Source organism: Pavona decussata, unplaced genomic scaffold (genome assembly GCF_977016875.1).
Source record: "Pavona decussata unplaced genomic scaffold, jaPavDecu1.1 SCAFFOLD_2, whole genome shotgun sequence".
In the NCBI taxonomy this organism is placed as follows: Eukaryota; Metazoa; Cnidaria; class Anthozoa; order Scleractinia; family Agariciidae; genus Pavona; species Pavona decussata.
The window spans coordinates 1,626,192-1,639,001 of NW_028145426.1; the positions used below are offsets into that span (position 1 = coordinate 1,626,192).

The 12,810-nt window shown below is 38.7% G+C and overlaps 1 protein-coding gene across 1 annotated transcript; it reads left to right on the forward strand.

Annotated features, from left to right (window-relative positions):
• The first annotated feature begins 3,197 nt into the window (after positions 1-3,197).
• On the forward strand, positions 3,198-6,727 carry LOC146489936 (melanocortin receptor 3-like). Its single transcript, XM_085117640.1, has 2 exons — positions 3,198-5,962; positions 6,037-6,727. Exon 1 carries the CDS (start codon positions 4,600-4,602, stop codon positions 5,524-5,526), a length of 927 nt encoding a protein of 308 aa, XP_084973766.1. The 5' UTR covers positions 3,198-4,599; the 3' UTR covers positions 5,527-5,962; positions 6,037-6,727.
• Positions 6,728-12,810: the final 6,083 nt, after the last annotated feature.

Below are 12,810 nucleotides of genomic sequence, written 5' to 3' on the forward strand. Positions count from 1 at the left end.
CAAAAGGCTCAATGCGTTTCGAAAAGGTGCAAAGATTTATTTAAGAGAAAAAAAATTTGGAGGTTATGTGCACTTTAAATCAAAGGAAATGTCTAAATTCTAAATTTAAGTTTGAAAAGTAGAAATAACATTCAAGTATTCTAAAAATTAAATACGATTATCATCTTTTTTCGCTTTCAAATATCCCGCACGTCGCACGTCGCTATTGTCAGTGAGCGGGAGTTCTTTTGTGTGAAACAATTGAACAACCGTATTACGTCATGAAATCCAACATGAAGGCACCCGGGAATTTTAAAAGCGAAAATTGGCATTAATCAAATCCTGTTTTGTCCGACACAAAAATAGTGTTTCCATGTTTTCTTAAAATTAGATGGTATTATGAACAATTTAACGTTAATTTATTTCAACAGAGGAGGTTTCCTTTAAAACAAATTTCAAATGAGCCGGGGAAGGTTAATGTCTGATATTTATGCGTTTGCAAGAATGTGGGTGTGCGCATGTCACCATTTGCGAGGCGTCCGAAAACTCCCGTATCGCTCACAAAAACAGGATAGCAATATTGGAGTATTTTTGGTATAAAGTTCAGTTTATCACTATCAATTTATTCCACAGTGAGGAAGGTTTAGGTGGGAATGACGTATTTCTGAAGGCAAAGCGACCTTTTAGCAGCGGAATTAAGTAGCTTGGTGAAGGCGTAAGTGTGCATACATGTACTTCTAATTTCTTTGTACTATCTGCATTAGTCAGAAACAGAAATTACAGAGGATACTTATTTTTGATTTTGCTTAGAAACTTAAGCCATGCAAACTTTACCCCAAATAGCAAGTATGTGCAATAGAAACACTTAAAGGCTGAACATTTAAGATAATTTTATCGACTCAAAGCCACAGACAAAACTATGCCTTCCTTTGCTTACAAAAAAGCAAACATTATGGAAACCTATAATGTTATTTATGTCGCGACATGATGCCCGCGTTATAACCCGTTGAGTTCAACGGTGTAATGTACCAAGTTTGCGTAAAGTCTAACCAATGACGTGTAAGAGAGATTCCGACTAGGTTTGTAGTCGATATTCCTTGTTAATAGCGTCCTTCCTTCCCTTGCCATCAGAAGGTTCATATCAAGAGACATTTTTTTCTAATTCTCCCCCTGCCCTTTCGTTATTACTGTTTCTTTGTCTACTAGTCAATATTAGTGGCGTTCTTTTTCGCCCCACATTTATTAATTAAGTTTAACTGTTTACATCAGTATTGCGGTGTTGTCAGCTTTAGTCTTGATTCAATTAAGCCTGCTACATCCGTGGCCAGATTCATCCAACACAATTGTGTGATTTTATTCTCTGCGCTCCTCGGTTGCGTAATTTACCAAAGAGCTCGAGCTCACGTTTGACACTAGGCTGGTTTAAAAGGCAGACGTCGCGATATAAAAAATTATTATGGGAGAACTAGCCAAGTAACTTTCTCAAATTGGCAAATCCTAATCATAAGCCTTTAGGCTCACGAGCCCTTTTTGTCAAAATAAGACCAAACAGGCTTCGTCAACTTTTTTTTCTACTCTTCTATAGCTCCAGAATTTCCAATTCGCTAAGCGATGGCCGCAAGAATACCTTAAAGTAACTAGATTGTGGTTTGCGCCAGACAAATTATCGACTCAAGTGACACATGCGCAGAAAAGCGGTGTTGTGGTTCATACTAAAAACTGGATCATTGTATAATGCAATTCTAGGATTCGATTGGCTTAGCGGCAATGGTATATTTAACAATAAATTAGGCGATAATCCGCAAGATTGAGCAGGATAATTGTTTTATTAATTAACATATTGATAACAAAGCACAGGTTTATAACAGAAAAGCTGGAGGCGATCTTTATTTGTCAAAAAAGAAACTTGCAGTCTTGCGGACGTGCATGAATGAAAGTGGCAGCTTTGTTCAAGTTTGAATGAAATCGAGAGCGTTGACGGAACTTGCTTCAAAATTGAGTACTCGTCTAGTGCGCCAATCGCTCCGGTAAAAATTTCCAAAAAGTTATAGAATCAAAAGCCGAAACCAAACAGTATTTTGAAGTTGAGAAGGATTTGTTGTGTAAGCTAGGCCGAGCTGAACAGACTGGAAAAGCTTTTCAACGATTTCTCGGGTGAGTGTTTCTTTGTTTACTGAGCAAGCAATTTTACCATCTTTCCTCGGTGTTTTGACAAACGAATCTAGTGCTGTGTTGCTTGTAAGAACTCTGGATCTGTTATGATGCTAAACCGTTTTTTTTTTCCAGCCAGCTCTAATGCTTCTGAGAGTAATTGCATGGTACTACCTCTATCTCTTTGTCTTAGAGAGATAAAATCGTGGCACTTTTAGTGTTCGGTTTAATCAGGTGGTTTTCTCCATCTCTTCAAGACTAGCCGAGAACTCTGTTTAATTGTTGCGAGAACCACTCTAAGAAATACTGTTTGTAATTTCCGAGCCTTTTCTAGTGTACGGGACAAGGCAAAAGTCTAGCAAATAAAAAATTAGCTGAACTGTAATTTGCGAGTTCATAAACAAAAAGGTAAACAGGAAAAGTTTTTGCACTAACCATTACAAATCTTGACAGCAAACTTGGTTGCGTTCTTTGCGTTTTGTGAAACGGAATTATTAAGAATTGGTTGTACTTGCGAGGTCGTTACGTTTTGAAAGCGCTCTGCCATTTTTCTTCCTGATAGACGAAATTACGTATATCGTAGGATATCTGTTATGTGCGGACGACGTATATCGAGTTCAGCATGACCTTATTTGGGCAGTGTTACAATGTGTTGAATAATAAGAGCCATTATACCATTCCCATTACAATAGATACTATTAAATTGTCTTTTGGTTGTTAGTGAAAGCGAAATCGGCAAGCTCTAGCAATATTTTCTTGATTGCTTTTAATTTAATAAAACAATTATTCTACTCGCGCTTGTTGGATATGAGATGATTATAGTTATCTACTCATCTCATATTCAACGTGCACTCGTGGAATAATTATATCTAAGGTGATTCCATTAGTGCGCATGCGCGCAAGTTGAGAACATGATATGTTTCCTTGATGCTTAGCCTGCAGAACGACTTATTTGTCGCGTCTTTTTAGGAGAGGGGATGCAAGCGCGAGTAACGCGCAACGGGAGAAGCGCAAAAAAAATAATTAATATCACCTGTCCGCACACCATTGTTCATGCTGTTCCGGCTCCCAAATATTAACGCAGCTATCCAATTGGTTACTTGATATCACGTGATTATGAGAATTTTTTGCGCCCCTCCAGTCGCGCGTGAATCGCACTGAGCGCTCGCCTCGTTTTTGTTTCCGCTCGCCTGAAACACGCAAGAAAATAACACCAGTTCTGAAATTGGTTACTTGATGCTTAGCCCAGCCAATTGATAAAAAGTTAGTTTCTCCTAAAAGAGCACGGTGACCAACCATTTTTAGCTTGTTATCTTAACTTAGCTACCTCTTTATGTTTAAAGATTAGTTTTTAGATAAAATTGACAACAAAAAATAAGTCAACCCGCCAAGAATACAAGCTTGCCTACCAGTCGCAGGCTTCATGCTTCATGTACAAGGGTTTTCTACGTTCTACTTTAACGATGTAATTCTGTTACCATCAGACATTGCAAGAACTGATCAAATAAACTAATATTTGAAAGCGAATATTGCAAGCGATTATGAGGTGACTTGAGTGTATCGTAGCCCTTTCGCGGCGTCATTTTTATTGCATTTTTTCGAAATATTATATAGTAGTAAACAATCATAGAACGTTTGAGAAAAAATTCACACTTTTTTTGCGGATATCACCTCCATTCAGATGAAAAGAAGCAAAAAAAGAGAAAATCCTTGAATTTGTTTTCAACTTATATGATTAAGCGTTTATTTAACTTGCAAATAACTTAAGGTTTATAAAAAGGCATTACATTTCACGATCACCTGTTAGCTTTTTTAATATGCGTTAATTTTGATAAAACTTCCCCTATGTTAGTCCAATAAACTGACACCTTTACTACACCCAACTGGAAACTTCTTTTGCCTACTCATTCACAAGCAGGTGGACCATTGTTTTCGTATGGATAAGGATAAATAGAAACAACGATTGCATGTATTCGTTACGCCTCTTATGGCTATTCTACGATCTTCCCTTGCTTACAAATTCAAGGCTAAAAGCCGACAGACATATGCATAACAAAAGTATTGAACTCCGACATTTCATACTTAACATATACCACACACAGGCACACACAGCCGGCGTTTACAGAACGGCGGGATAGCTGTCAAGAAGCCGCCACTAAGCTTCTAATAACGGCCAGGTGCATGCGGAATGAATCATATATCACATAGAGAAAATGAGGGAATATTGCAGAAAAAAGTAAATAAAATAAGGAAAGTATTAATCAGCACTTAGTCAGCAAAGGCTTGTAGATAACTTGTGACCAAGTCATTGGTGAATCGGGTAAGAAAACACCTGATGGCTGACAATTAAAATTAAAAATTAAAATTAGTTAGAAACTCCGATGAGAAGACTAATAACAGGTCTAACAATATGTTGTGGGCTTAAGATTAGAAGAGGAAGACTTAACTTTCTAAACATTCATATTCGCAATGGCTGCCCAAGATTGCACTCACAGGTTGGAAGGACTCGTGAAACTCGTTCACCACAACAGACCTTTCATGACCACTCATTGCATTTTAAATGTAATCTTCTCTCTCGTGGCAGTTCTTGGAAATTTCCTTGCTATTCACGCACTCTGGAAGGCTTCAGCAATTCCCACTAATTTTAAGAAGTTGTTGATGAGTCTCGCATTTTCTGATCTTGCTATGGGATTGGTTGCACAACTTATGTACGGTGTTTCCATTGCTTTGGTGTTAAAGATGACCGCAGATGGAAACTATAACTTTGATTCCCTCTGTCCAACAGTTATAAATGTCAGTTACTTTTCTGCCTATTTCCTCGCCTGTGCATCGTTCCTGAATGTAATTGCCATTGCTGTCGATAGAATTCTCGCCGTTTCTCTCCATCTGCGATATCAAGAACTTGTTACTTCAAAACGTGTTATCACAGCCTTGGTGTGCCTATGGGTCACAAGTGGTGTTGCTTCCGCTGTATATATTTCAGTTCAACTCTCTGGGAGCTCTTACGTGGTAACAGCGGCACTTCAAACTGTTGGACTTCTCTTGACGGCTGTGGCTTATGTTCGCATTTATAAAGTTGCAAGATATCACCTGAACCAAATTGAACAACAAACTGCTCAAGTAAGCGAGTTAATCCGACAAAAAAAGTCTGCCTCAAATGCCTTTTTTATCCATGCTGTTTTTATTCTTTCTTATCTTCCACACCTTTGCGTTGTAATGTTTTTCATAGCTGATTATTCTCGAATGTCCGTTTTGGCAGCTTATCACGCCACATTTTTCATTGTTGCCCTCAATTCTTCGTTGAACCCTCTCGTGTATTGTTGGCGAAATCAGGAAATTCGTGGAATTGTGAAGAACACAGTGAAGAAAATATTTCGCATTACTAATGCTCCGTAAAGATAAAATTTAATTTAAGTATTAACTTCAGTTTTATTTTTATCTTGTTAACTACAAACGACTTCCGATATCTCGAACCTTCAACGAAAATTGAAAAAAATTCGAGTGATCTGGAGTTGAGAACAAATGACTGGATATAAGGGAAAAAACAGGTTTACTTTTTATTTCTATTCATACGTTGTGCGTTTCAATAAGATTTAACTGTAGAGAAGTCGGGTGAAAACGAAACAATATTTCCGAACTTAACGTAACGTGAAAGGAAAGCAGCAGGAGAAAACTAGAAACCGTGAACTTTGCAGATCGCCGTGCTACAAATCGCATATTAAACCAGTGAAATCTGAACTGGACGGACACATACGGCTGCTTCCAAATAAATTCAATGTTTTGGACTACGGTACTGTTTTTTTGACTTGTCATGCATGTCTTGACAAACATGGTTCAGTTGTCGAGGGTAAGATTATATAGAAGATGACCTGAAGGGAAACGAAAAATGCTTCCAGTAAGCGGGAGGTTCGAGTTATCGAGGGTAAAATTAAAGTAAATGAATGACGGAAATCCAGGGGAAATCGATTTTGGTTCGAGTTAGCGCGAGGTTCGAGTTTAAGCGAGGGTTCGAGTTATAGTGAGTCAACTGTAAATGCCTTAGACACAGCTGCAGGCGCATCTTTTAAAAGTTCTTACCCCAAACACTTAATGGAGATCGATATGCGCCTGGGGTTATCTAAACAAATTTTTTGTGTTAAATTTTAAAGCCAATTACTGATAACCAAACTGCATGCAAATGTGTTAACCAAGGACTGAGTAGATTGTCGCTTAGTAGCGTAATATTGGGTAGCTCTTAAAGCGGGATCGGTTTTAGTCGTCCGTTAAATCGCCTGAGTTAAGAGATCTCGAAGCAACCGATAAGCCCTGGTTTTTGCACAGCTTAGAAATGTTTTTAAAAAGATGATTTTTTGTTCAACTTACAAGTGTAAACAATGTTGAGTGAATTGCAGAAACAGTACTTTTTTTCTTGCGGAAATAATGCGGATAGAAAAATAAAGGAAATAAAGAAATAATAATTAGCTAAAAAAAAACAAGTAGATCAACATGTAAATGATCATGTGCCGTAAACTGAATTTGTGTGTATAAAATAACTTAGCCCTGTAAAGTGCAACGTTTTGTTCTTTACATTTGTTGAGCAAAATTAAAACTAGATGACGACTTAGCTGTCTGTGTTGTTGTTTTTGTTCAAGTTAAAATAACGTCATCTAACATCTTATTTTACAGTTGTCTTTTTTAGCGATGCCAATCGCATCGGAACAATACTAACAACTCTCACAATAGGAAACAAGCATTTTTAGGGATTCTGTTTAAACAGTGCAGGGTTATTGTTGGCATACAAGAGAACAGGTGATAAAGATTTTTAAAAACAGATCATTTGGTTGCCAACGGCTACAGATAGTGGGCCTGCTATGATGACACGTCGCATAATTTTCACTGAACTCGACGAATAATGCTAGTTAAATCGACAACTCAGTACAGCCGCATAGACCCCAGTAGGATCTAGTTATTTCTTGTAAAGCAATAGGATTTTTTATCAAAGGGTACTTTTGACACATCCTATACCAATTTGGAAACTTTTGTCATGCGGAAGGTCCGGCGGGGTTTGGTCGGCCAGCATAACTTTAAGCTGACTTAGGATTAATGGCGAATCTGGGTAGATTTACATTCGTTCTCTACTGCATCTTAAATAGAGAATCAGAATCCTTACTTTACTTTAATCCCAGCTCATTCCAAGAACCACCTGCATTCAACCGTGCTGTTGACTGACGTGCTATATTTATTTGGCTTCATAATGAGTTGGTTGTTGGTTTGTTCGTTGCTGGTTCAAGTTCACCGAACCGATTAATTAACGAACGGGAATTCCACAAAAGTTTTCCTCGTCTGCCACTGTAGGATTTTATTTAATATAATAGTTTCGAACCCTTTAGCAACGACGACGGGAAGGCTCGGCGCCGGCTACATTAAATAACTTCCGGAAATACTCTGCGCATGACCAGATTGGTTGCACAACTCGCCGTCGCCCATTCTCGACCCCAGGGCCTCTCGGCTTGTCAGTCATGCGCAAAAGGGAAGAGCTCTGGAGTCAAGAATGGCCGTCGCCCTCTCCCCGCCAACGTGACACAAGTGGATTCACGTCGTTCGACAACGTGAGTATTTCAATCGCGTTATTTTTGTTATTCTATTTTATACAATGAACAGTGTAAAACTCGCGTTTTGATTGGTGTAGCGGAGTTTGTGATGAGAGAATAGACGCACGATTGACGTCATCGGGTGGTGTGACTGTTGCACGTGATCAGAGTCTAGAGTCCAGCCAGAGTGACTGGTCAACTGAAAGTTTTGCAAACTCTTTTGGCGAGTAGCATCCTCGGAGACCCAGGGGCAGATAGTTGGGTCAAAAGGAAGTCGAAGCGGCAAAGTTTACAAGAACGAAAGAGCGAGCCCCTGTAAACTTTGCCGCTTCGACTTCCTTTTGACCCAACTATCTACCCCTGGGTCTCCGAGGATGGGCGAGTAGCGGACAAACATAGGCAAATTTTCGCAGGAAAGGAAAACTGCCCGATAAAAAAACTGGAAAAAAAAAACCGTTGGAAGTGACCTCAACCAGGATAAAAAAGCTAGAACTTTGTTGTGAAGTGAAAAGGAAGCAAATATCTGTCGAAATATGTCGCCGATAGAAATCCGGTAATGGCGAGTAAATTATTGATTACAAATCGCAGTGAAGCGACTTATATGCTGTAATATTTTGGGGTCAGGATTTCCTTCTGGAATAAAGGTTAGTTTTGAAAATATTGTTAGTGAAATTTTTTCGGATTATACTCTAATTTAGAGACTCAGCTCAGGTAACGAGGTGCTCGCTCACAAAATGTGTTGAAATGTCTTGGTTATTGTATAAAACAAATTGATCCCATTGTTTCCGTGGGTCTGTACTCTGATAAAGCACAGAGGACGTCCGCAAAACGTGGTAAGAACATCAGTCACGCTACTCGCCGCGTACGTCTTTGTTCCCACCATGTTTTGACGTCATTTGTGCGTTATCAATGTACAAACGCACGGCAAAATGGAATCTATTTGTTTAGTTGTGAATGTGCATTTTTTCTTTTCTAGTGTCTGTTAGGGACTAATTTCGGTGTTCCCTTAGTGTTGTTTATGAAACACAGAGATCCTGTATGTTAGTTATGTGCTTATCTTTTTCTCGTCTACAGAAACTGGTATTTTCCTCACCAGAGGTGAATTGCAGGAGAAGAAAACCAGAAGAAGAACAGGGCTTTTTGTCAGGAAAAATGAAAGTTGAGCAAGACTTTCATCAAGAGGAGCTAGCACTGAAAAGAAAAGAACAGAAGCTTTTAAACCAGGCACAGCAAGACAACCAGCAGCAGCAACAGCTGCTGCTCCAGCAAAGGCAGGAGCAAAACAGGAGAACACAGGAAATTCATGCTCAATCCCTGAACCAACAGTAACAGCAAATGCAGCTGGTGATGGTATTATTACAGAAGCTAATCACACGACCGAGAATTTTTTCACAACTTAGAAAGAAGGTTAAGATTGAAATAAATGTGATGGTATATTTCCAGCCTGGTGAATGAATGAGAATGATGTATTGTTCTAGAAAGTGACCAGTGCTCCTATCAGGAGTCGAACCTAAGACCTTCCGATTACTAGTTCGGATGCTCTACCACTGAGCTACAGGAGACTCCTGGGAGCTAAGGCCATTAAACTAGGTTCATGGGACATGTGAGGAAATAAAGATTTTTATTAAACATCCTGCATACTGCTAGGAATTGAATGTCGAACGTGTGGTAAATGAACCTAGTTTAATGGCCTTAGCTCCCACGAGTCTCCTGTAGCTCAATGGTAGAGCATCCGAACTAGTAAACGGAAGGTCTTAGGTTCTCCTCCTGATAGCAGCACTCGGATTTCTTTTTTCCGAGTATGCTTGTGTCACTTTCTAGAATAATACATCATTCTCAAGGTTAAGATTCATTTTTAAAGGCTTAATAGGCAGGGTAGTAGCTGTTGTTGGGTTTGTTGCAGAAACCACTATCCAAGCTGTGATTTTGTTCTTAAATTCTTCTTTTAGAAAAGGTCAGAGCTAAACTTGAGCCAAAATATTTACTTTAGACAGCTGAAAACTTTCAGTGTTGATTTTTGCACTTTTGTCACAGTAAATGTTAAGATTTTTAGTACAGGGAAAGCAGTGGTTAATCCACCTTGTGTGATAAAACTAGCTGAGCTCTACTCTTACTGACTGGAAACGCAACTTCTTTTCCTTACTACCACAGTCGTTATGCTGAAAACCATTATATGAAAAAGTCAATAAATTGATTTTTCCCTCAAACAATGGCTTATCTATCCTTTACTTGCTTTAATCTTTTAAATGAAATAGCAATATACAACTTGTTTAGTAAGTACACTACGCCTACAAAGCGAAGCATGCGTAACAAGAGACATTTTGTTATACTGATACTAACAATTACTTCTATATTTTTTAACTAGAACTAGTTTACAATGGAAATTAATATAAAACTCTGATAAAAGGAAATTGTTAGCTTGAGACTACCCCAAATGAGTCTCCATTGCTTGCTTACACCAGTCTAATTGCAAGAAAAGCAATTATGCTCTTGTCCACCTCATTTCTTAACTTCATACAGCCCCACCCCTCCCCTGGCAGCAGCTGTCTCAAATTAAGGAAGGTAGTCACTGAAATGAGTAAGAGTATTAATACTATTGTTATTGGAAGTAGTCTTGAGGGGTGGGAGGGTCAAGTTAAAAAAAAGTCGGAAGTTTGATTGCCATAATTAACGGCAGGTGTTAGCATTTCAAAGCAATGTACACACAACATACATCTTGCCAATGTTGCTGAGGCCAATTTTCAAATTCTTCTTGAAGTCTAAGCATTTGAATGAATTGATGACATCTCCGAAGAGCCATTCAACAGCAATCCTCACCTTACTCATTGATTTATTGTATTCCTCCATCAATGGCTTAAGTGGCAAGTGATTAAATAGTGCTTGGAGGTGAACCCTGAGGGGATAAGCCAGATCCCCATATAAGCACATAGGTTGGCTAGCTGGAGAAAAAGCATACTGTTCCACGTCATACAAGAGTCCAGAGTCTACCAATATCCCAGCATCATGTCTACGTTTCTCTGAATCCCTTAATCTTAAAGCAAACAGTTGTTTCCCTTGTTTTTGTTGTTGTTGTTTCTCATTTTATAATACCTTTTTGTTGTTTATCATAGCTTGAGTATCCCTACCACCAAAGCAGGGGAATATAGAAAATAAAAATAAATGGAAACAAATTTCAACTCAGTTAGCTCTGATCAAAATCTGTTTTTCACAAGTAAGTCATTTGTTCAAAAAGAAAAGATAAGCAGATAAGGTCATCTTTTGGCGAAATAAACTCTCTGGTATGTGCTGCTCCATTCAGCAAAAGTGATTTGAAGAATTACTTGAGAAGTTTGTCTTTTTCATGAATTGTTAATATTGATAGTCACCTACTGGTCCAAACAAGTGTCCAATGAGCCCATTCGGTTATGCAAGAGACTGAAACTTTTAAAACGCGTGAAGCCCCTTTTGCCCGTTTGGTGTTCTCCCGGTCAAGAAATGGGACGAACAGTTCCATCAATAAATCTGAAACAGTTGCTCAAGGCTGCCCCTTTCTGCGAAATTGTTAATGCATAGTTTTGCAAAGCTGGAGGGTTCAGAATGTTGTTGTTTCACTGAATTATTCGTTGTGCAGGATTGGCAATTATGTAATCAATCACGTGGTTAGTCATAAGACTGAGGGCAGACACAGGTCGTTCGAACCGTGGAATCAAGTCGCTGTAGCGGCAAGGGTACGCAATTCGTTTCAGACCTTCACCATCACACCATCACCATCTTTGTTCACATCTAATCCTTGGGGGAAGTTGTAGTGCTTCGGCAAGAGGTGGAATATCTTGTTTTTCAAAGCGAAATTTTGTACAACAATTTGCCGTGGTGATGTTGTGCAAGACAAAAGCAGGATACTTCTCGCACTCAAAATCAAGATTTTTAGACTGGAACTCTTCGTACAAAACTAGGAACTCTTCTCCAGAGATAACTTTATTGTCGTAACTAATCACCAAAAGGTCGCGAAAATCTTAAAAGCTCCCCATTCTTAAACAAGTTGGATTTTCTGATTTTTTTACGAAAATTTGTTGTTTGCGCCGTCGCAAGAAAGAAGTGGCAGCTAAAGTACTTGAACCTGGCGGGAACGACAACAAACTCTCCCTAGTCTCTACTCGGTTCCTGGCGTCGCTGTCGCCCCCAATAACGTCATTGCTAAAGGTCCCTATTGTGGAGACCAACGGAGAGGAGGTCCCTGCCGTCGGCTTCTCTCCTTTTTCCCACCAATATTTTCCTCACTTGTTATCTTTCCTCTTGAATTCCTGAAAAGGACTGTAATTAAAGATACCGCATTTTTCTATTCAAGGGCAACTTAACAAAAGTTTGTTTATCATAAATATTACGCAATCTGCTCCACTGCGATTCAAGAACAAGATAAGAACCGAATTTGTATTTTGTTCCTCATTTTTGCAGCAATGAAATTAAACTTTTCTCCACGTCGCGTAGGCCACAATTTGTACAGGAAATCGCATGACTTCGAGTACAACTTGGAATAAATATAAAGCAAGAGTAATTTTTTTAAAATCCTAGTTAACAAAATTGCGCGAGCCCGTAGGGTGGTCTTGAAAACTGAATTTACTAATGCTTATTTATTCCAAATTGCTGGAGAAAAATCATGTGATTACTTATTTTATAATATTCATTAAAAAAGGGCGAGATAGCCTATCATAATTATGCACATCCTCTCTTGTTATACAGAATTATAAAGTATTCGCAGATCTTCCAATTGTGTTGAAAAATCCTGGAAATATTATAGACTGATCTTCGGAAATCTTCGGAATTCTTCGGACGTGTTTGAGTAAAATCGGAAATCATCGGAAGTTTTCAAATGATCTTCGGCGACCGTGGGCATGTCTTGGAGTTCCTTCGTACTAACTTTGGTAATCGTTGTAATTTGCACTGAATTTCCCTTTTTTTTTTTCTGCACTGATTTGCCTTTCCTCTGCATCGTGTTTCCTGAAAAACCACATTTTCTTAGCCAATTAGAGTCGACTGGGAATTAAATAGTGAGTTAATGATTTAATGATTTACAGTAAATGTAGCATAAGCAGAGGTAGCCAGGAAACTAACAACATAGTGAATAATTAAGCTC

What these genes read in the sequence shown, in the direction of transcription:
- LOC146489936 (XM_085117640.1), top strand. Translation starts at nt 4,600, where the DNA reads ATGGCTGCCCAAGATTGCACTCACAGGTTGGAAGGACTCGTGAAACTC.